This window comes from Geospiza fortis, unplaced genomic scaffold (assembly GCF_000277835.1).
Source record: "Geospiza fortis unplaced genomic scaffold, GeoFor_1.0 scaffold443, whole genome shotgun sequence".
NCBI lineage: Eukaryota > Metazoa > Chordata > Aves > Passeriformes > Thraupidae > Geospiza > Geospiza fortis.
The window spans coordinates 3,485,764-3,510,647 of NW_005054335.1; the positions used below are offsets into that span (position 1 = coordinate 3,485,764).

General features: G+C 37.0%; 1 protein-coding gene across 4 annotated transcripts in view; it reads left to right on the forward strand.

Moving 5' to 3' along the window:
• ARL15 (ADP ribosylation factor like GTPase 15) overlaps nucleotides 1-24,884 on the forward strand; it is a 247,447-nt gene that overhangs the window by 95,470 nt on the left and 127,093 nt on the right. For 2 of the 4 annotated variants that reach the window (XM_031057817.1, XM_005421993.2), the window contains 3 exons: nucleotides 6,676-6,820; nucleotides 9,598-9,657; nucleotides 21,743-21,951. In XM_031057817.1, coding sequence (XP_030913677.1) covers nucleotides 6,676-6,820; nucleotides 9,598-9,657; nucleotides 21,743-21,951 — 414 coding nt within the window. Of the gene's footprint in view, nucleotides 1-6,675; nucleotides 6,821-9,597; nucleotides 9,658-21,742; nucleotides 24,071-24,884 lie in introns of those variants that run through there. The other 2 variants (XM_031057815.1, XM_031057818.1) reach the window with 1 other exon arrangement.

The window sequence follows — 24,884 nt, forward strand, 5'->3', positions numbered from 1 at the left end:
TCTTTGGCTGCATTCATTGAATTTTTATGATTCCTGAACTTTGGGTCAAGCCTTCATCTAAGAGCAGTTCATCTGATATCAGATAAAACAAATTATCTCCTGCAATTTGATCCACTGTAATTGTGTTATCATGACCATGAAGCGCTTTGAAATTATAGCTCTGAATGGCAGTGTCGTATTTGGCCTGTCAGAAGTCATCCAGCTCTTTCTTTTTAACTGTATTTCCTCTAAGCCTTCTCTGTTGGTAGCAGAGTTATCAAATACGTTAAAACATGAATATGTCTCTGTCATTTGTCTGGTTTTAGTGCTTGAGCCTGTGTCATGTGTCTTGTTCATCTGGGACTACAAGGGATGTTGAAAGTTTTTTAAGGCTGTTGCTTCTTTTGAGGTTCCAGAATCTGGCTACGCTGAAATACCAAGAAACTTTTGATAGGGGATGGTAGACAATTACAACCACTGAATCCAAATGTATTTCTTCATGGTCAGAAGGCAGAATTTGAGGTTCCTACTCTAGACCATATGTTCTTGCTTCATCCCTGTAATAGAGGAGGATCTGTGTGAACCACTTGAAATTCAACAAGGTCAAGTGCAAGGCGCTGCACCTGAGGCAAGACAATCCCAAGCACCTCAGGCTGGGCAGAGAATAGGTTGTGAGCAGAGAACAGGTTGTGAGCAGCTCTGGTGAGAAGAACTTGGGGAGGCTGGTGCATGAGAGGCTGCACATGGCCCAGCCATGGCACTCACAGCCCAGAGAGCCAAACGTGTCCTGGGCTGCATCCAGAGGGATGTGGCCAGCAGGGGAGGAGAAGGAGGTTGTGCCCTTCTCCTCTGCTCTGGTGAGACCCCACTTGCTGCATGCAGCCCTGGGGTCCCCAGCATAGGAAGGCAGTGGAGCTTTTGTAGTCGGTCCAGGGGAGGCCTGAGCATCTCTTCTATGAAGACAGGCTGAGAGAGCTGGGCTCACTCAGCCTGGAGAAGAAAATGCTTCAAGAGATCTTATAGCATCTTCCAGCAGTGCTGAAATGAGCAGCCAAGAAAGCTGTGAGGCACTTCTGACAAGGGCATGTAGTGATAGGACAAGGGGGAATTGTTTTAAACTGAAAGAGAGTAGATTTATATAAGGTGTTAGGAAGAAATTCTTTACTGTGAGGTTAATGAGACCCCAAAGCAGATTGTCCAGAGTGTTGTGGTGATTCTTCCTAGGAAGTGTTGAGTGTGGCTTTGAGCGACCTTGTCTGGTGAAAGGTGTCCTGGCTCCTGGCAGGGCAGCAGGACCTAGATGATCTTTATTGTCCCTTCCAACCCAATCAATTCTATGATTCTATGATTTCTGTGAGGTGGGATATCATCAGGATTGTTTGCTCTTTAAAACGGCCTCACTTCCTTGAGAAATTCTTTTCTTCTGTCCTTTTTATATATTATCCTGTCTTTAATGCCTATACTTTTTGGTTTTTCTGCAGCACAGGCTGATATAAAGTTGAAAAGGAGTAGGTGCACGTGGAGAAGGAGTGCTTTTGGTTCGATTTATGTGCTGGCCACTCACTCCTTAGCCAGGTTAAACCAGAGGATTGCTTTATCCTGTGCGAGGAGTGATGTAGCAGGTTAGGAGACCTTGAGCCTTCCATTGGAATTTGGATTGTTATTGGGGTGGAGGATCTTGAGAATAGTAGTCACTGCTTAATGAGGTTATGGGCAGTCGTAGAAGGTGTCTAGTCATGATGCTGGGATTTTTAACTGTGCCGAATATCACTCAGGCTGGCAGTGGCTACATGCATCTATGTTAATCTCTTTCAGTAGCCACAAAAAGAACAGCAATCCTAGGTTTTGTCCTTATTACTGAAGTCATATAGATGGAGATGAATCCTGTTTGTTTTTTTTTTTAGAGGTATAACTACCTGTACTGCAGTATGGAAACTGAGGAGCCTGCAACTTCAGCTCACACTGTGAAATGCATACAATTTTGTTGTACTAATTTAAAGTTTAGGTATTCACACAGTTAAAATTAAGTTTATTTATATTACTTGCATTCAATTATTCCACTGCTGTTCCCAGTTGTTTCCTATCGTTAACATTATGACTGTCTGTCTTGTGTCATTGTGCCCCCTCTTCACATTACTTCTTCAAGGTTTGAGGTTTCTTGTCCTTTCTTGATCTCAGACAACATCAGAGCTATGAAACCTACTGTGTGCAAATTTTACTTTTTTAATAAGCTCCTTGAGTTTTATCAACAGCTTCGGATGATTAACTAGTCTTCTGGATGTGTGTGCAAGTACTAGAAGTCTGTTTGTTCAGATACCTTAAATGAAAAATAAATTGCAAAAGGAGACCATATCCATAAGTAAAAACAAGAGAGGGGGAAGGGAGCAGAGTTAGGGTTGAGCTTTCAACCTTAATTCTGTATTTCAAGAGTTCTGAATGCTTGGTTTGTTAGCATTAGTGCTGCACTAACTTAAAGTATTTTTCCATGAGCGTGTGTGTGTTTAACCAACTAAGCATGAAATCCCTTGCTTCTGTTTGTCCCTATTAAATAGTGGCAACAAAAGAAACAGACAGGAGATGGGTCCAGAACAAAGCAGAAATAATGGAGTATTTGGAGTATTTCACCCCAAAAAGGAGAGTGAAACGAGAAGTACAATGAGTAGGCAAAGACAGACTCAACAGCTGGAGGCAGTTTAATGTGTTGTAGAGAGTACTAATTCAGGGACATTTGCTGCCCAGATCTTCAATCTGTGATCTCTGAGGGGCACATATATCAGAAGTGTTTGGCCATCCCTGCTATAAACCCAATATGCTTTTCCCAGAAGAAATCTCCATAGGGCTTTAAAGGGACACTGTCTAGGATTGTCAGCATAAATACTGATGTGCCTAAAACCCAGAATCATCTTGTTGGGTTGGGAATCTGTGAATAGGAGTAGAACTGGCTAGCTTCTTCCCTTAACTCTAAAAAAATTGTTATACATGCACATGCAGCATTCCTGCACACTGACAAGTAAAATGAAAGTAACAGTGTTGCTGAATATTGCAAAGATTTCTACAGACTGCAGCACCTATTACTCCCAGTTTTCTGGATTAATCCGTCCTTTTTTTCAAAAACTGATTAAATGCATACATTTTTTAAAGGTACCTTATTGTTTTATTTTCTGTACTTAAAAATATATTTGTTTGTTAAAAATGAATTCCTGACTCTGTGCCTGCCTCTCTTTTCATGCCTATTTCCCTCATCCAGTGGCTACAGCTTTAAGTGTGATATTCTCAAAAATTATGAAAGCTGACAATTTGACATGTCATTTCCTTTATACTAAGTAAGGTCTTACCCTGATAAGATGAGAAGGCTCAGAAAAATATTCAGCTTTTGTTGCTAGCAGTGGGGTCTGAGTACATGACCATATCCTAAACAGCCTTTCAGTGACTGTGCCAACTAGCTCTGCTTGACCCTGTATTTGCAGTAGTCCAATGTTTTCTTTTCTGTCTGCTCCAACACTTCCTCTAAGAGGCACTGTTTGGGTTTAGAGTTTGTTTTGCAATACCTAAAAGGCATGATTTTATTGCCCATTGAGCAAATCAAGTTTGGGAATCAATGGAGGAGACTTCCAGGTCTATATCTGGCAAGTTAATTTGAGCTTCTTTTATGCCTTTTGGGTTGGCTAAATGGAGTGGAAAGTATGCTGATTTGGGAAAGAACTGACCCCTAGTTGTGAATTAAGCAACTCTCTTAATGTTTTTGATGTATTTGTGTTTTGGAATTCTGGAATTACTTCTTTAGTTACTGGTACACTTTTCTTGCAGTTTTGTGGTTTTCAGAGTGCATTGTAATATGTGATGACATCTTAAATAATATGTAGCTCTAGTCCATGGTTATAAAATATTTCAGGATGCATTTCCTGTCTGTAATGAAATACAGAATATAAGATGCAAATTTATTTGCGTGGTCTGTGACTTCTGAATTTTCTACTCCCCACAGATACTGTGTAACTACTAGATGCAGCTGCCACAGTTGTGACAATAAAGGTTTAGTCTCTATAAAGGATGCTGAAATGGCCCTAACTTTGTTAGGGAGAAGGTAACTTGAGGCTGCTAGGGAACAGGAAGAGAGTATCAGACTGTTTGTATAGTGATATTTCCAATGGGAGAGATGTTCATTGAGCTTGAGTAAGGAGGGTTGCAAAACAAGTTTATAAAGTCTAAATCTGTTTTTACAAGGATCCTCTACAATGTACTGTAGAATTTCTCATTCAGCTGCTGCTAAGTGCTATACACAATAGCTTAAGTTTCAGCAGCTTTTTGAAACTAGAATATTTAAAAAATTGTTTTCATTACAACTAAACTAAGTTACTGAGGGAAATTAACCTAGCAGAAAGACAAAGTCATGATTGTAGCAAAGATAAGGGAATCATACCAAATAAAATACAAGAGTGTTCTGGGGGAAGCCATGTTCCTGTCTTCTAGGGGTCTGTCTGAAATTTTCATGCCTAACTGTGCTTAATAGTGAAGGATAAGCGAGGGGTGATTAGTCTATGTGTGCTATTTGGAGATTTTTGGTCATGTGTTTCACCCACAGCGTATAAAGATTCTCCAGTCTAAGTTGGACTAAGGAGTTTGCAGTAGAGAGATCCTGAATTTCACAAACCTGCCTGTCACCCACAGGGCCTCCATACATGTTTTACAAAGAGCAGAAATTATCTTTCACAGAACTATATGTCATTAGTTGCTGTCAGGGCTTGAGTGTCACATTTGGTTGCATAAGAACCAGCACAGTGGCTGGACAGAGAAGCACAGAATTCCATCAGCTCGTCTATTCCTTTATGTTTTTCAATGTCACATCAAGAGGTTGTTGCAAAGATGCCATGATGACAGGGACAAATGGAATCCTTTTAAAGACTGGCTATAGAGGGTCTGACACACAGCCTCAGGAGCTCCGGCAAGCTCTGAAGGATTTCAGCTTGATATCCATTAAGTGGAAGCTCTATTTAAAGGAATTTATCTTTTTCAATGAACTCAGTTGGCCTTTCTCACTTAAGTACCGCTGTAGAATGTTTGCTGTGGCTTTGTAGAACCTGTGAGATGAGTATAAACTAGTAAATGAATAGAACAGCAGTAAAAAAAGCTAGTAGACAAGTTTATTCCTTTGAGGTATGGACATATACAATAGCAAACCTTAAAGAAAATAATTTTTGAATCAAATCTTCATAGAGGCAAAGCTATTATTTTTAAAATCTGCTGCTTTTATTCACCTTAAATATTATTGTACATATTCTTACTTCTTCTAAAGTGTTGCTTTTCAGGCTTTTGAAAGATGCTGTGAAGTAGTTTTGTAGCTTTCACTGAATTTATCTTTTGCTTCTTCAAAGCAATGAAAACTGTTTTGGCAGCATGTGTAATAGCTTACCATCTATACTGAAAGAATCCAATTAAAGTTTTGTGTTGAGTGAGCCATCCTTTTATAATCACATTCTCACTAGAAGACTTGCTCACAGGGTCAGACCCCACTGTTTGCATTAGAGCCTTACTGACATCAGTTCAGTGTCTCTGCTCCTCCAGTAGCCCTCAGTGAGAAAACCTGGGCAGTTGTCAAGACAAACTAGGTTAAGGTTGTAAAGGCTGGATTTCTTTTCCTGCAACTGGTGCAGGGCAGACTTGTGGTTAAGATGGAAATAAAGAGCTGGGGCTATGTAAAAACAGAATGTATGAGAAAGGGCTGATTGCACAGACATGTTTTCCCTTCCCTATTAGAGCAGATGTCTTCCTTTGATATAAAGGTGGCAGATACTAGGGAAAAAGTTATTTATGTCTATGTATATTGGAGTTGTGGAAGTCTGCCTTGGAAATCAGTGGGTAATTATGCTCCATACATAAAATACAAATTTCCTAACTTTCCTCGAATTGTATGCTTTTAGATTTTTACATTGAAAGTTTCTAAATTGCATATAAACAAAGAACTGAAGAACTTAATGAGGGCCTAAAGAACCCTTTGGAAAACTTGGCCTACTTTGGCAAAACTGTTTAAGAGAAGTGAGCAGAAATCTGAAGTAGGCTTTGTGTAAGAGATTTTATTTGTTTACACTGTGATTAATTTGTACTTCTCCAGGGAAAGTGAGATATCTATCTGGTTTTTACTAGATCTATGTCCAGAAAGATTTATTTGTTTATTTATTTATTTATTTACAAGCTGTTGTTCTGAGCTGAAATGCGTGACAAAGCAAGCCTGGAAAGGATATTAGTAGAGCAAAGGTCTCTGATTCTTTTCTGTGACAACAGGTAGAGCCTGGTCAGTAGCTGCTCAGGATTGGCTCTGATATTCACACCAGGTATTGCATGAAATTAGCACAGGAAGGAAACTCATGCATAATCAGCTGCCGAGCTGTATAGCGCATGAGCCTGTCTTGTGGTGTGAGCAGTTTGTGCTACTTGGGAAATGGACACAGAGCTTTTTGATGTTTAGGTGAAAAGTTAACATGTATACTTGTTTTCTTATATAGTTGTTGTAGATTTTAGTTGAAGTGGTCTTAGTCTATTAATTGTTGACTTAGTCAAAATAATAAATTGGAATAATACTTTGCTTCTCTCCAATGCCTTCAAGTTTATAAACTTCCTTCTTAGAAGGTCAAAGAAATAAACATTTGCCAAAAAAGAAAACTGACCTCTTCCTTTTGTTTTTGTTTTTCCCTACCCTGGCAGTGTTTTAGAGCACTTTGCTGCAAGGGACCGCCACCACCACGACCTGAGTATGACTTGGTTTGCATAGGCCTCTCTGGTTCTGGCAAGACAAGTCTTCTGTCTCAGCTCTGCAGTGAAAGCGCGGAGAATATCGTGTCTACCACAGGTAGGATGCTCCCTTTATTCCATGGTGTGCTGGAATATTGCCTAAAGATGACTGCTGAAACACATAGCAAAGGCTGTAGAGAACTTCCGCCTACTTATCTTGCTGTTGAAAGTACCTAATGGATCACTTTGCAGCTACCACTACTTTCTTTCAGTATTTGTTCGTATATTGGGGAATATCCATGAGAACATACAATTTAGAATATGTTAAACATCGAAAATGTGTGGTCTAATGGAGCAGAACCATAACATACAGTAGTACTGTACTGTTCACACACATTAAAATGTTTCTTTCTTCTCATTTTACTTTTGATTTTTAAACAATCTCACTATGTATTGGAGAAAAAGGAAGAGAATATGCTGTAAATTAGAATAGGACAGTGATGCTGTGAGACTAATTGGGATTTGTTTCTGTGTGTACTTGGTCCATGCTGCCTTGTGGTGTATGCTACCAATCAAAAAAAAAAAAAAGGAAATATGAATTTTTGGTGATAATCCCAGTTTTTTAGATGAGCAACAGGCTTGTTTATGTAGTAAGGGCAGATTGTGATCAAATAATTAATTTACAGAAAGTTTCAGTGGTACTGAGGAGATACATAAAAACAGACAGTACAACCACAGATAAGAGGTATCTTAAGTCCAAAAAATTTGAATAGGCATTTTGATAATGGTGAACCAGAATGCCTAATACTGAAAAACATGTTTTGATTGAAAAAAACCCAAAACAACAAACTAAAAGCAAACAAAGAACAAAACAGCACCAGAAAAACCAGAAAAAACCACGTGAATTAAGAAGAGGGAATACCTGGCTGAAAAGTTCAGAAAGAGGGCAGATTAGGTCATGGAGGTTGAAGAAATCAGGTTCAGTGGCTGCAGCAATTATTAAGGTTGGTTTGCTGATGGAACTGATACTAAGTGTTGTGCAAGTACCTTGTGTTTACAGTAACATGGCTTTGTGCTGTGACTGGTTCATGGCTTGAATTTCATGATTGCACCTTAGCAAGTTTTTCAGTGTATGTTTTCTTAATTTACAAGAACATAAGATTATCTAATAGAAATATAAGTAAAATGTAAAACAGGTACAAGAAAATAGTGTTTTTATTAACCTGTGAATAGTTAACCTGTGGCCTCTGTAATAGTTAGAGAGATCTGACAGTTAGCTGTGAGAGTGTGACTAACTCAAAAAAGTTAGAAAGAAACTGTAGAGTAATGAGCCTTTTAAATTTTTTTTTATCCCTCTCTTGAGCTTTATCTCTGGGATTAAAACAGATTATACTTAAATATTTTAGACCCTGAAATAAATAGTAACAGCAATATAAATAGAAGTATAGAGCTATCAGAGAAAGTAATGAAAATACTGCTAATTAAAAATGAAATTGATTTTGTTTTTCTAGAGAGATGTAATAAAATACTATTATATGATTAGGTAACTTGAGGAATGAAAACCAGCTCTGGAGAATACTACACAGGCAAACCAATATTATGCACATCTAGGGTACTCAGCTTAAAATAAATCTTAAATGCGGCATATCAGACAATATTGTGGAGAATCCAAGAATACAATGTGACCACTTCTTCAGTCAGGTTTCAAGCTATAATGTATATTTTTGCTTTTTTCATCAATGTCACTCAGGTCCATTCCATTTTTTCCCTTTTTTTATAACGAGTTTAGAATTTCTCTAAAGATAACAATCCCCAAAATATTTCATAGTTATACCCTTCACATTTTCTTGTACTTTCCTCTATTGTATCTAGCACTGGTCATAGTAGGAGTACTGTAACATCTACGAGGGAGGAAAAACATCTTGTTTCTCTTAAATGATAGCTAATAAACGTGAAGTGAAGCACATTTTCTTAAAACCTCTTTACTCAGTTCACAGGCATGTAATCATGTTGAAAGTACTTGTGCTAGATGGAAATAAATTTAATGTCTGTCTGGATATTTTTGCTGAAAGAGCAAAAATAATTTTTCACATAATTTTTCCTTTATAATGTATTATGTATGCTTATATATATGTATGCACTGAACATGCAAAATTCAGTGTATAATACATTGGTATGGCTGGGAGCCTTTCACATTCCTTTTCTTTTGTCTGACTGAATTTTCAATTAAGGGTAAAGGTCACATTTTGGCAGTGTTTTTTTGTTTGCTTGGATTTTTTAATTTTTATTTCAGTTTTAAGCAAAAATCAGGCTAATAGAGGACTCTTAGATATTTCCAGTGTGCTTATGACCATTGTAATACATCCAACTAAGGTCTGTAGAAGGATCTTTCAGTTAATAACATTTATAGAAAGAATTAATAATCCAGTTGCAACCAAAACCTATGGAGTTTAAATGGAAGAATACAATTATTTGAATTGCACATTGTTTTCAAGGTCTCCTAAAATTTGCAGAATGATCACCTCATATTAATGGTAGTCTGGATTGTCCACTTTAGCTCTGGATGCAGTAAAAGATGATTTTATGATTTTATAGAAGTATATTCTGGTAGAAGGTCTGGATGGAAGTTTTGTGCTAAATTTTGTGTGCCAGGCACTTATAATTGAAAATTACATTGCTTATCCTGATTTATTTTTGTTCCACTCTATGGCACTCCTCCACCTCTTACCCCCTTCCCACTGCCTTTTAACTTACTTTTTAAACCTATTGAAATGGAATTTCTCAGGCAAAATCCTGGTTCTTGATGGAAAAAGTTGTTTTTTCTGAATATGTGCAATTGATTCCAAATGGTCCTTTTAACAAACAGCTTACTAATTTCTGTATTTCTCTCCTTAGGTTTTAGTATAAAAGCAGTGCCATTCCAGAATGCAATTTTGAACGTAAAGGAACTTGGAGGTATGGCATTTATTCCTTTATTTATAAAACATTCATGTCTAAATCTCATCACAACTGTCAGTTGTTTTGAATTGTTAGTTATTTTAAATTTTAAAATGATAGATCAGTACAGTTGTAGTTAAAAATCTCAGCAGATAAAGTTGAGAATAGCTGTACAAATCCTGACCTCAAAGAACAAATGGTAAAAAGCAGGAGGAGTGGAAGGCGTGTGGTGTAACTCCTTAATGTAATTTCTTGGATTGCAGTGGTTGAGTTACACAGAAATACAAACTGGACTGTAATTTTAGTATGGCTCATGTGGCAGCTCAAGGAAGTGTATGTTCCTTGTGTTTATTATATGTATAAACTTTCACTTATGAGAACTGGCTCAGGTAACTATGTGAACATTTGTCAAAACCAATATATTTACTGCACCACTGAAAGTGTTGCACAGGCAGCCAACTTATAATGAGTTATATTCTTTGAGATCTGTTCTCTTGTTGGATTTATTGCATTCTGGAGCAATGGTTGTTTTATGATTGTAGGATTTTTTTAAACTTTTCTATATACAGGCAACCTATTGGCTCCCAATTCTCACTCTGAGTCTCAAGTGAGATTGTTTGTTAGAAGCAAGAAAACAGTCTCCTGTAGAGAGTTCTCATGGAGTCTAATATTCTTCTAATTTGAAACCCACTTAGATCTTCTTCATTTTCTAGAATTTCTGTATATCTTATTTATTATTTGTGTAAATATAATAGACTTAATATTGAGGATATTTATTAGATTTTTCAGCGAGCTTGTAACATCTCCTAAATTATCTGGGGTAGAATTTGACTTGGTTCTTGAGGAAAATTTCAGGAGATCTAGTTGCGTAGTAGCTGTCTTACCTGAACTTGTTCCAAGAAGGCTTTGAGATAAGCACATGTGAAAGGCATAGCATTTCCTTTTTGCTACCACTGGTCCATGGATTTAAACATACATGTTCCTGTTTGAGCATGCATTCTGCAAAAAAAAAAAACAACCCAGTAAGTTTTCTTTCATAAAGGGACCACTCAGGGATAATGTAGATACTGCTTGAATGTGTTATGTGCATTATGTGCACTTAGTTATAATGTCACTTTTTGGATTTTTTTAAAAAATAGGGCGAATCATTTGCAGTCTAGTTTATATGTTCCGCTACCTAAGCTATATGAAATATATAATTCATGTAGGTAAATACAATTTTTTACTCAAGAATTGAATCTGTGATTCAATAGCAGATAGCAGATCCTCGTTAAAGTCTCTTAACATTTTCTGATCATATGGGTATGTGTGTTTTGAGAAATCTTATCTTAGTGGAGAGTTTTGGTTCATGATGAGGAGTAATCCAGAATACTTCATTTGTCATTTTCATCCATTTATCTCTTCTAAAAGACAGAGGGATTGTCAGAATTTTTTACTGCACCTTTTACTTACTTTTTCCTTTGACCTATAGGTGTTTGCATGTCTGTATTTAAAACTTTTGTAATCTGATTTCTTATAAGAAATGTTGTAGAAAAATGCTAGTTCCCTTACCTTTTCGTTGTCTGGTAAGAGAGCAAAAGCGAGCTTCCAAAAGTTTGTTTTGTTCCAAAAGTTGGTGGTAACTAGTAGCATTCCCCAGGACTCATTATGGCTCCCAGTTTTGTTTAATATCTTTATTGGTAGTCTAGAAAAGGGGGTCAAGTGCATTCTTGGTTTGCAGATGACACCCAGTTGGGTGGGAGTGTTGATCTGCTGGAGGTCAGGAAGGCTCTGCAGAGGGATCTGGACAGGCTGGATCATGGGCCAAGGCCAGTGGTGTGAGGTTCAACAAGGCCCAGTGCCAGGTCCTGCCCTTGGGTCACAACAGCCCCAGGCAGTGCCACAGGCTGGGGCAGAGTGGCTGCAAAGGACCTGGGGGTGCTGGTGACAGCAGCTGAACATGAGCCAGGCTGTGCCCAGGTGGCCAAGAAGGCCAATGGCATCCTGGCCTGGATCAGCAATGGTGTGGCCAGCAGGGCCAGGGCAGGGATTGTCCCCCTGTGCTGGGCACTGCTGAGGCCACACCTCCAGTGCTGTGTCCAGCTCTGGGCCCTCACTGCAGGAAAGGCACTGAGGGGCTGCAGAGAGTCCAGAGAAGGGCAATGGAGCTGGGGCAGGGTCTGGAGCACAAGTGCTGTGAGGAGCAGCTGAGGAAGCTCCTCAGATGAGGGAGTATTTGTTCTGGAGGAAAAGAAGGTCAGAGGTGACTTTGTCACTCTCTACAGCTGCCTGAAAGGAGTCTGTGGCCAGGTGGGGGTTGCTCTCTTCTTCCTGTCAACCAGCAACAGGATGAGAGGACATGGCCTCGAGCTGCACCAGTAGAGGTTCAGACTGGACATCAGGAAGAATTTCTTAATGAAAACAGTTGTTAAACATTGGAATGACCGCCAAGGGAGTCACCATCCCTGGAGGTGTTCAAGAAATAACTGGACATGGCTCTTAGTGCCGTGATCTAGTTTACAAGGTGGTGATAGGTCAAAGGTTGTACTTGACGATCTTAGAGGTCTTTTCCAGCTTAAATCATTCTGTGATTCTCTAGTCAGCATTTAACCTTTTAGCTGAGAAATGTGTTCCTGTTTGATAAGGGTAAAACCTGAGCTTTCTAGAGTAGGCATGGTTTCTCTTTTGCTCCTAAATGAAAATAAACCAAAACATTTTTCATTTGTCAGCCTAGGACATGACTGTTAAATTTTGTTTTGCAATTTCTGCTTCTGATGTTGAAGAGAAACCATGTTTTGGCTGATTGCTGGAGATTTTTTGTCTTATTCCTGTTTTTTTGCCTTCAGTCGTTATGCTATTGTTATATAATTTTTCTTTACTGTAGTGTGGAGGTCTTGTCCAGACATTTGATCTTGGAAACTTGAAGGAAGGCATCTTTCCTTAACAACCACTGCCTGTTGTTACATGTTATTTACAGAGTGACATTCTATATAATTTTAATGTTTTGTTGCTTTGTCTTTTTAGGTTTAGGTAACAGGAATCTTCATATGTCATCATACAGTAACATATTAACAGCCAGTATTTAAAACACAGCAGAAGTTATACTGCTTAAGGTTCTTATATTCAGCAGCCAAGCATTTATATGAAACAGATACTGACTGTGTAGTATCCTTTCTGTTTCATTGAAGCAGTATTCTTCCTTGAGGTTAAAGATGGTGCTAGTTTTTACTGTGCTGGTTGTCTCCAAAGCTGATAATGAAGCCAGGTTTTATTTCTTCATTTCTACAGGGACTGTAAATTTTCAGGCAAAATATAGAGAACATAGTCTCCGTTCTCTAATCTATTCAAGGACTGATTATCTCTTCATCCTCCTTTAAGATTTAGGGACAGGGAACAAAGTTTTGTTGTGCTGTCCTTGCAGAAGTTTTTCTTTGAAGAACATGATTCTAGAATATTAAAAATTCAACACAATTTCTGGTTTTTTAATTTATTTTTTTCCCTAAGACAGGAATTTGCAGTCCTAACAGAAATGAAAGGGTTTATCTAATTTGATAAATGGTAAATGTTTTGTTTAAAAACCTAGAATTTGATCCTGAAAAAGTAAGACTATATCAAGAGCTTTCAAATCTAACGTTAGGCTTTCTTGAATTACTTGAAAAGAAAGTCTTGCTTTATTTTCTGACCAAGTTGAGTTGCCTATTCTCTAAGTTGCTATTTTGCTATACCAGTAATGCCTTCCTTGTCCCTAAGAAGCTAAAAAAATATGCCATTTTTTCCCCCAAAAATTTGGTCTAAAAAATAATATGTATAATTTAAATTATTGTGGAGATGTGCCATGTCCTAGTCTGCATTCTTTCAGAATGTACTAGTACCAGAACAATTGGAAATATCTGTCTTTATTATGTGACTCAGCTGAGTAATGGTATGGAAAGAAACTACGGTTGTGGTGATTTCCTCTTACAGTGCAGTAATTTGTTGTGGGAGCTAAGGCTGACTCTGTATGTGATGAACATAAAGAGGAGTGGGAGAAGACTGTAAAAATAAGGCAGATGATAACATTTGTTATTCAGAAGTTTCTAAGAGTGTTTTGCTGAAAGAAGTTCGGGATGCTGAATGCTGAGGTTGGTTCTCAAGATAGATAATGGAGGTGTAAAGGCAACAGGAAGCTTTTTCTTTGGTTCTAACAAATTCCAACCTGAAGACACAGTGGCTGAAAGAACCATTTATTCCCTGTTTTTTTAAGCCATTTACACTTGTAATGCTTTCAAAATGGAGTATAAAGTTCCGGTTTAGATATTTCTTCAGGTCTATATCAAGACTTAAGCTCCATCCTGGTAGTCAACTAAGAATTTTTAGTTGTCTTTTTAGAATAAGTTATTTAATAATTTTGTTTGTATCTTGTAAATGAAGGCTTAGAAACTACAAGTGAGATGCCAAATAATGAGCCATGTCAAATTTAAAAGAATGATTCTGTGGTCTTCTTCTTACAAAGTTTAAAAATGCTAACAACATGCTATAGGATTTAGTAATGTTGCCTCTTTTATTTATTTAAAGATATTGTCTCATGTTTGTGTTAGGTTTTGTGATACACCGTAAAGCCATTTTCTCAAAAGTAGAGAGTACATGTTGTGTAGTCATATTGGAAAATTCATTTAAGGCAAAAATCTGTAAAGTGTTTAGCAAGAGTGGAGTGGTTAATATCAGGAATGCTCTTGTCTCCAGTTGGTTGAGCATGCACAGGAAAAGAGATGAGAACTTGCCTCCCCACTCCTGTTACTTCTTAAGCTTGATTACCAAAGTCATAAATTCACATTCTTAGGCCAGCTAAATTAATTGTCTAGGTGATAGCTTGAGAACAAATAGCTTTAAATAGGTTTGGTTAAACAAAGCATGCGTATTTTTGCCTTAATTTGGAAGTAAAGAGCAGCAGAAAAGAGAGTAGGAGGAGGAGCCACACTGTTATGCAGTCCAAGTTGAATGGAAAATATGAAATTCTGGAGAATACAGCAACAGTTGTCAGGTAGTATCTCCCTGGTGAAAAAATGATGGATGTGGGAGAAAGTAATGTTGCTCTATTAATTAGAGTTTAAAATTCAAATATTTTGGGAAATTTCTCTCCCTTTGCTCTATGGAAGTAGAGTAAAGAACACCCTTCTAGCAACACAGAGCAGCTAACATTTCATCAAGTTAGTCATTGGAAAACTGATCCCACAAGTAAATGCCAGCCTAAGTCATCTACAGAGCGATGAACTAACACAAAGCAATAAAATCTCAATACTGTACTTGACTAAAAGGCACTTGACACCTCTACAAAATCTGGTTGTGGAGTACTTGCAATGCCATCTGTGACATAGCTGCCTCAAACAGTTTACAGAATGTCTTAGCAGATGAAATTTTTAGATGACCCTGTTGAGCTGTCCACGCTATGAGTCGCACAGATACATTCCATTTCCAAAAGCATTAAAGTTAGATCTGTTTGCTATCAATCATGCTCAGCCTGCTGTTCAAATGGTGCCTAAACCCAGACTCTGTCACATAGTTTCCTCATTTCATAGATAAGAAAGATCATTTACACCTGCTTAGGCACCTCTTTAATGAGTCTGAGGAAGCTCTTATTCAGCATAGTGATCTTACCACTGTTCTTTGGAAATACTGTGCTTTTGCTACAATTGGGTTTTTTTTTTTACAGTGTGAAAGGACCACTTGCAGTTTGTCTCACTGCAAGTAGGAACCATGCAAGCAATGCCTACCAAAGCTGTGTAAATAGCATAAGCAAAATACAGAATTTCCTAGTTAAGCTTTTTGTGGGTGTGGACTGGTTGTTTTTGTTTGTGAGATATTTTGTGGAGAGAAAAGCAGAACACTTGGTTTGCTTAAAAGTCTCTGCCTCCTATTGGGCTTGCAATGATTTTCTTCAGGCAGAATCAAAGGATAGAGTGTAGCAGCTTAGTTAAGCATCAGAAATGATACAAACATTTTAGGAACATCCCCCAAAGTTTTGTCTTTGATTCTAGACAGATAAAGCTTTGAACTTCTGTGGGCCAATTCACAAAAAGGCTAAACAGAAATACACAGCTCTGGTAGACTTGCCACTTCTTTTTTATGACTATTAGTTTGAAGTGCCATAGAGATAGTTGTATTTTGAACTTTATTTGAGGTTAGCTGTGCTGTTATCAAAGCTGTGACTGCAGCTCAGGGCAGGGTACATTTGAACCTGGCTGGGTGCTTGCAGCAGTCTTACTGTGGAGTTGTGCCTCTGCTTCTGACACCCTGGCTGTCTCAGAGTTCTCTAGCAGATGTTGGAGAAGGACACAGATGCAGGTTGTCTTGATGCCAGTCAGTCTTTGCTAGCCTTGGAGAGGATACTGTGTGTTTGTGAATTTTAAAAACAAATGACCCCAAACTCATAAAGAAACAGAAGAAGAAGGGGTGAAGAATGGCTGTCTGTGCCACCTGCTGCAAACTATTAAATATTTAGATATTGGGCTTAAATAGATGTTAAAGCATATTGCAGGGCACACATATCCTTCTCTTTTTTAAAAATTAATTTGTAATTTTTAAAATTAACTTTATAATGAATTTTATGTTCTTGACTAGAACAGGAGATATTTGTTTCAAATTGCAAGGGTTTTTTTAACATGGTAGTATAATACACACAACCAAGTAGATCAAACTGACTTTCTGCAGGCAGGTATAAGTAGAATGTTTTTAAAACTTCCAAGTGCTTGAAACCTGAATGTTGTTCCAACAGATTTAAATATCAGAATAAGGTGGAGATTCAAATTTGGAAACAGCATATAAATTAGCTAATAAGGAAAATACTGAAGGCTTGACTCCAGATTAATCTCACTGGGAAAGCCTGGAAGGCAGACAAAAGATGACAGAGATGGTTTCCATAAACTTTGGTTTGATAAGAAAAATAAAATGAAGTATCATAAACTTATATGCATTTCTGATTTTGTATGTTTTGAATACAAAGGCAGACAATTTTCCCTCAACATTTTCTGTCTTTTTTTTTCCCTCGGTGCTGTTTTTTCATACCATATTTGAATTCCTGCAGTGAATATAGCTGATTTGGCACTCTCAGAATATTCCTCTTTCTGAGGAAAAAATGCCAATTTCCTGCTGCCGTATTTTGTGCATTGCAGGAGTACACTGCCTGAAAGCCTAGAGAAAGTAGGATGTGATCACTTGGCCTTAGACCCTAGGAAGCAGAAGTCCTGGGACTTTTGCAAATGGGAGAAGGTTTTGGTTTAGCATCTGCATTGTTGCAGTAGCCATACAAAGTAGCCATAGTATGATGACTGACATTACACCAGTGAAAACGTTTGTGTCTCTGTGTGGATGTCTCTGTCAGATGGGACAAATTCCATGCAGATTCGTAGCAGGTATCTTAAACAGGATTTATAAATTTGTGTGTCATAAAAAGGAGCCAGCACATTAAAAAAAAAAACAAACCAACAACCAACCAACAAAAAACTCCCCTACTGTATACAGGATTTATTCAAGGGTGGAATATTGGGAAACCTGCCCGAGATAGATAAGGAACAACCACATCTCTTGAAGATATTAGGATTTCTAAGGCTTCAGGCAAGTTCTTGACTGCTCAGGAAAATACATCAGTTTTACTTGTGAGGATATGATGTGAAGTGACGATATAAACCCTACATAGATTTAGAAACATGTATTTTCCAAAGGTTTTCTTGGGCTGAGAGACTAGGGTTTATTTACAAATTTTGCAAGAATGGATAAGAGATTTGCTTTCCCCTTCCCTTCTTTCTTACTACCCCACCCATGGCCAGTGCTGTACACAAAAAGATTTTGTGGCAGAGTCCTTGGCATTTTTTCACCTTTATGCTTAGAAATGTTCTGTTTAATATCAGTAGTGGAATGATCTATATAATATTTTAATTAACTATAAAACCTTCAGAGTATGTAGGTGAGTGGATGATATATTTGAAGTGGTAGAAAAGCTGTTTGCAGCCTGCGTTCTTTCATGTGCTCAAGTTAACTGTTTTTGATGGGAAGGGAAAAAGTAGTTTTTCCCTCTATTTGAGACTATAACTACTCCAGACCTGTGATGTATTTTGAGGTTGACAAGAGCTTTAATTTGCAGACTAGACTGTGTTGAAGCAAGGGCTCTGTGACATTCGTTGTGCTCTCAATGCAGAGTTGCTACGTCTGACAAGTAACAAATTTGATACATGCAAATTTCTTTCAGTGATTTTTTTCCTGTAACGCTATGTTCTGTTCTCCTGAAAAAGGAGGGAATTGAATTGAAAAGGAGGGAATTGGATGTAGCCTCCAACCACCACTGTGAATGAAGACGTAAATAGAAGTATTCATAGCTGAAAGGTAGATTTGCAGCTCTGTGTTTTGCATAATATTTATAGGAGTGTGTACTTGTACTTGTGTGTACTGGTTCAGGTCCATGTTAAACTGCACAAAACTCAAAATCTTCCTCCCAGCTCCTAAGGGGTACTGTTACACTGATACAAATAATTAACAGTATTAATATGGGCACACTGTTCCTTTGATAATAAAGAAAAAAATATTTTCTATTTAAAAATATTAAAATGAAGGTCTTTAAAATTACAGTTAGTTGAGTAAACCTGTCCTATAGTAATGCTAAATGGTTGGGGTTTTTAATCACATCATCATCTCATTTTTCTGTAAGGAGAGGTTTGGTTTTTTTCTGTTTTAAAGTAATTCAAGCCTATGTTTGATTGAATAGCAGTTCTGCATTTAGAAAGGTGGCGTGGTTGTGTTGTAGTTTGGATTTTGGTAGGTTTTCCTCCCTAGTTTATTTGTAAATTGCATATTTCAGTCACATCACAGGACTCAACCCCCTCGTGTAAGTTCCTTCATTGCTAAGGGAAGCAAATCATATGCTTAGCCATAACCAGTGGCTCCTGCTTGTGTTTGAGGAGGCTGCTACCCTGAATGTCACATTTTAGTGAACCTGTCACATAGCACATTCCTTAGGTCTATTGTGAAGTATGTTTTTCTGATGTTTTGGAGATTTTTTTTTTTTTAAATCTTAGTTTAGGCAGTTTATTGATTGGAGAAACAGTCATATGGTTCAAAGCTGTTAGAGAAACACATGGCAGCAGGCTGACAAATCTAAGTGCTTATTCTATGTGTTACTATTGTTTGATGGGATGTTTTGGGTACTAGTTAAGTTAAATTCCTGCTTTCATCACATCAGTCTTCTGAGAGCCTAAGGATGTTTAATGGATACACATTATATTCTGGATTTCCAAAGACCTCAGACTTTGTATCTTCCCGTCTTTGAAGCTGCTGGAATAGATGAAAAAATTAATTAATAAGATATTTTTGCTGAACTGCACCTAAAAACAACTGCTTGCTTTCTAAGGCTGAATTTGTCATGCCACAAAGTGTGAATGGCTGAATACTTCATAGGCAAGTATTTCCTTCCCAGGATAACTCCAGGATCATTCCACTCCACTGTTCTGAGGAAAGAAGCTGACAGCAGATTCTGTTCTCTGGATATGAAGAGTTAAGGCAAAAGAATATCAGGTTATTTGTCTTGTAGAAATTGTGACTTCCAGCTGCTGATAGCTTATTGATGCCAAGAATTATTTTTCTAGTGCATTTGCCAGAAAAATGGTTTAAAATGGCACCCTAAGGTACATGCTTTATCAGTTTTTTCCTTGTCTGCTTAGTGCAAATTATTTTTATTCTTAAACCTCAGGTGATTTCCTCAGAACTGAAGTGTAAGCAATTTCAGGGCATGTCGTTAGAGTAATGGAAGATCCCAAAGAAAATACCAAGTTTCACGGGATGTTGTTCTTATGGGAAGTATGACTATGCCATGGTGACTGACCAGGGCTGGAGAGAAAAGGATTGCTGTACTTTGGTGGTGGTTCTTTTGGGACAACTGATGTGGAGGAACAAAGCTGAGCTGCTAAAGAATCTGAACCAAAAAGACAGGACTGTAAGGTCAACAAATCAGCATACTCCTTTTCTGGCTTCAGTGTCCCATGTAGGGATCCATGAGCTGCTTTCTTCCAAGTGCCTGGATATAAGAGGTCAAATGCTCTGCAGTTTACCACAGTTTTTCTTTTTAGAGTGAGTATGGTCACAAAGGTAAGACTCAGATTCTAGCAGTGACATGTGATTGAAAAGTAGCTGACTGATGCTTAGAGCAAATAAGACAGATGTTATGTTGCTAGGAAAAAAAAATATGTTCAAAGAACTGATCATGGTCTTGGTCTTTAAGTTCATAGAGAATGATTCTCTACTAGTTTTTAAAGTAATGTGATACTTCAGATGCTGTGACACTGCTGTGTGTGGCTATGTAAATAGTGTCCCTCTGGCAGCTTGCCCTACTTGGTTCTGAAGCAGGCAGCTGTTCGGAAGGACTGGGGCATCTAACAGATGCTATAAAATTCTTTACAAGAACAGTGGACAGATATTCGTGTTCTATAGAAACATAGAATTAGCTTTCAATGCAGTCCCTCTTCTATATATATAATATTAATCTTCAGATACTGATGATAAAATAAATAAAACATCCGTCCTGTTTGTCATTTTTAATTTGAGTCTAGTTAAATTAACAGAGAGATTAAGCAAGGTTTTGACTAAGTCCCGTGACTGTTTAAGTAGTCAGCTCTGTAGGTCTTTTGCAGAAAAAAAATTATTAGGTATGACTTCAGTATTCTCTTTAGGAAAATGTGTGTGTGCTTGTGTGTTGACAGCTTGTGCTGGGTGCAGATACAGAAACAAAGTGTTCAGGGTTCCAGTGTGACTAGTAAAAAGACAAGAGTAACTCTATTAGGTGAGATTTGAATACTCATGAGTTGCATACCTAAATTTCATGGAGCAAATGTTTATTTCTTCCTTCACTTGTATTTAGTGACTGTCTTTTTTGTTGCACAATGTGTAAATTAAGTTAATATTTTTAAGTATTGTATTAATCTTTACGGTCATTTTGTTGCATTAAAATCTCATTATGTTTCTCAGAAATTTTGTGTTATTTTGTTTCACTGAAAAGTGGAATTTTATTATTTTAAGCTCTTGGTTCTTGTGTATATATGGAAGTTCACATCTCTCTGTCTCAAAATAAGAAAAGTGTCTATAAAAGGTACCTTCTGCACATTTCTGCAAGTCACTGTCTGGCAGACATGTCAAGTTTTCTACTAGACTATTGCTGCCGCTGTTCACTGTTTAGTGTTTGTCCCCATGAGTGTAGTGCCAGATCCAGACATACAAAGAATAGCCCATATCCAAATCATAGTTTAGATAGTTTGACAGCTGTCAAATACAATTTTTTTTTTCCTACCTCATTGCTACAACATATGCTGCTCTCCAGGGGAGACAAAAGCTTTCTGTTGATAACCTTAGTGCTTGGCTTCTGTTGAGATGGCTGAGTGCTGCTGAACTGTGTCCTAAAAATTACTGTGGCATATAAGCCTATACAGTCACTCATGTGTCTGCTGTTGGGCTCTTCCTGAATCCTTAGTGTGGTTGACAGAGTAAAAGTAGTTGAACTGAATGCCTTTGCATGTAGTCATCCTAGCTCCTCATTCACTGCTCAACTCACTATTGTATCATCATTCTCCTCATTAAGTATCTAATTACTTTAATAGGCTTTCCTGACACCTTTTTTCCCCAATTATGAAGTGGTTGCCTGATGGTTTGGAGATGAACTGGAAGACCTTATCAGAAATGAACAACTGCCATGACAGAAGCTGCAGGTTTATGACAAGGAGCTGCAGGGCAAAGTGAAAAAGAATGGGTAAAGGTTTAGGCATTAGTGCCAAGATATGCCAGTGAGAAGGTAAAGGATTAGGCTCTGTGGTACTGTCAGCATGGTAGTTCTGCCAGTACTCATTAACAGAGCAGAAGCTTTAATGGAAGAAAGCTGCATTGAGTCAACTTCCTTCCTTATTTAAACAATGTTGATTTGACATTGGTGTGTGTGTGTGTATCTGTTGAATTTTTTAAATACTTTTTTCTTTTTTTTCTTTTAATGATGGTTAAGAGAGAAAATTTAGTTAATTATTTTGATAATTCTAAATAGACGGTTTATTTTCGCTTACAAGTGTTACATTTGTTAAACTATTCTTGTTTTAATTAGTTCTCACTATTGTCTTGAAAGGAGCTGACAATATCAGGAAATACTGGAGTCGTTACTACCAAGGATCCCAAGGGGTAATATTTGTACTAGACAGCGCCTCCTCGGAAGATGATCTAGAAACTGCTAGGAATGAGCTGCATTCTGCTCTTCAGCACCCACAGTTATGTACTTTGCCGTTTTTAATACTGGCCAATCACCAAGACAAGCCAGCAGCTCGCTCAGTACAAGAGGTATGTTCATGTGCCAGCTTCTTGCCTGTTTGTATTTACTTTCTGCACACCACTGATCCCCTATCACTTATTACCCTGACATCCTGGTTAAGGACTGGCCTCAGTTTCTTCTTTACTGTAAGTACGCAGACCAGGAACAGTCCCAGTCCTCAAAAACTTAGTCCACTGCACTCTATGCAGACTTAGTTGTTCTGGAAAACAGACAAGTAATACTTGGATACAAGTAGATCTTCTGCTTTCATCTTATTTTGCTTAAGGGAAGAAAGATGTTTTTAAAGCTACTTTTGTGAAAAGCTGCTGGGACAGTGATTTTTTTGTTTAACTTGGGTTTTTATTTGCTATTAGTTTTAATTTTGCACTGTTCCATTACTCCATTCTTTTCCACTGCTTAAAGCAATACGTTGCAGCTATAGGTTGTCTTTTTTATGTAAGAGCTTTTTTCTCAACTGCTCTGTACTGATTTGAGGTCAGAATTGCAATTCCTGTTCTAAGTCCTGAACTGTTTCTCATCTTCCTGTTCCGAGGAGTAATGTTTTTGTCTAATTTCTAGCTATCGCACAGTAAATTATGTAATTGTTCTATTCAGTGTACCTTTTGCTCTTCAGTTTCTGAGAAATTTGTCTTGTCTACATTCCTATCATGTCAGATACATTTGAGGAAATGCTGAAAATTACTTCTGAAATTGTAGGAAGAAGTAAAATCAGGTTGTGTCATTCTGTTCACAAATGTCATTTAAAGGACTCCTCCTCTTAAAGATTATCTGAGGAATCTGTTTGTTCTGTGATTGCAGCAGAGTGAAAACTCTTTCAGCACCTTACCGTGTTGCTGCTTTGTATTTAAACTGATTCTTTCTTAGATTTTTCTTTTTCTGAAAGATGAAGTTATAGACTTGCAGCTAAGAACAAACTGATCTGTAGAATAGCTTCTCTTAGTACAGTATAGTTGAACATACAGCCTTTTTTTCTTTGTTGCTACTTATGTCTCCTTTCCGAGTCAAAAGAAATTAAGCTTATTATATGTTAGGAAATGGCATAAATGTGAGTGGAGTATAGCAGTGTTTTTAAGAAGAGATTGTGACAGGTTTGTAAAATACACTGTAAAATATTTTTAAAAATTGTTGGTCCATTTCTCTGGAAATTCATTCTTAGGAGAAGGGAAAAATAATGGAATTTGGATTGAAAATATCAAGTTACATTAAAAAGTAAACAAAAGTTATGCAGAGATAGAACCTACAAGTTCTAGGTCTTGTTCATGTAAAAAACAAACTTAGAAAAAAGTAATTAATACTTAAAGGAAATGTAATATGGATTTTGATAAGTAAGTTTAATAATTTGGCCTAGTTTATTATACAGCATAAAAGCAAAAATCTCCCACTTAAAAAATGAAAATATCCTGAGACAAAAATGATTGGATTTTATCATCCAAATATAGTCTATATGCCTTGGCTTTAACTTTTTCATGGAGCAATACAGATCACATTTTTCATCATCAGTAGGGCTGTTTCTTATATGATTTAAGTATTTCTTATTTTCCTATATTTTTCATTTTTAAAGTAGCCAAATTTGGTTCAATATTAAGTGAAGTTTTTTACAGAAAATAAAATTTGAGAAATGTTCTTTTTCCAATTTCGTATTAATAATTAATACAATGCCAGTTGGTTTACTTAACAGCAAATTATATTTGTAACTCTCTCATTTTGCAGGTGAGCTCATGTGGGTAGACTTTTGGGCCTGAACTGAATTTTCTGTATATTTAGACTTAACATTTCTTTTCTTTTACTGGCAGTACCCTCATTTTCATGTCATTCTTCATTACCAGTTGCTTGAAATCTCAGTATGGTAATAGAACTCTATATGCTTACAATCGCATTTAAATGGGTTTCTACTACATGCTTTAGGAAAAAAAAAATCTTATGGTTTATTATGGTAGCTGACCACTCTTGATTGCTACAGTATGAGTACAACAGAATGTGTTCAGAATACAACAGTTTTGTTAAATGTGCAAAGTACATGCATATTCTCAGGGAAAAACTCACACTGTATCAAGAGCTCAGTGATTTTCAAGTTCTTTAATTAAGAGTAATAGAAAGAGAAATTAAAAGAAAAAGAAAAAAAAAAAAGCCAGAGATAATGTCACGAAGTTGTTACATTGTCCCTGAAAAAAATTATGATCTGTGTTTGCTGTGTATACAAAGTAGAAGCCTTCTTTTGTCATTTTTACCAATGTTGAAATGGTAATTTCTTGCTTTCCTAATGCTTTGCTGTGCTATTTTCCTCCTTATTGAGATGTGGAATAGAAGTAAAATGATGAATTGCAAGATCATTGCTTATATAAAACAAACATATTAAAGTATGTAACAAATGTAACATGTTGAGCATTGAGAGTTTTATTAGAAATTTTTGCAGAACGAAGTCCATTAATTATAGGTATTTTCTTGATATTTTTCATGTGTTAGAAGACAGATGAATCATAGTTGAAATTTAAAAATATGTATGCATTTTTTTAGGCAACAAATTGCCTTTATTTAATGGATATGAAAGGACTCCTTGGAGTATAATTAAGGAAAATGTCTGAGTTGAGTGGTGCATAATAGCAAATGTAGAAAAATATTTATCTACAACAAAAATTCTTCACAAAACTGTGCAAGTGCCAAGCAGTTTCTGCAACAGATGTTAGTTATATTTTTTGTTGGGAAGTACAGTTTCTTCAGTTTTTCACAATGTTGTACTTTATTTAATGTGTTTTTTTTCCATACATTGCTTAGGTAGAAATGATACTGTAGAATCTACGTGCTGTAAGAAATAAGCAATGTCATGAATAGTTCAATTCACAGCTATAATAGGTACTTGCAAAAATATCCAAATAACTTACTTAATTTATGAAATGCAATTTAACCTAATTCATTTTGCAGAATATACTTCATATTACTGTAG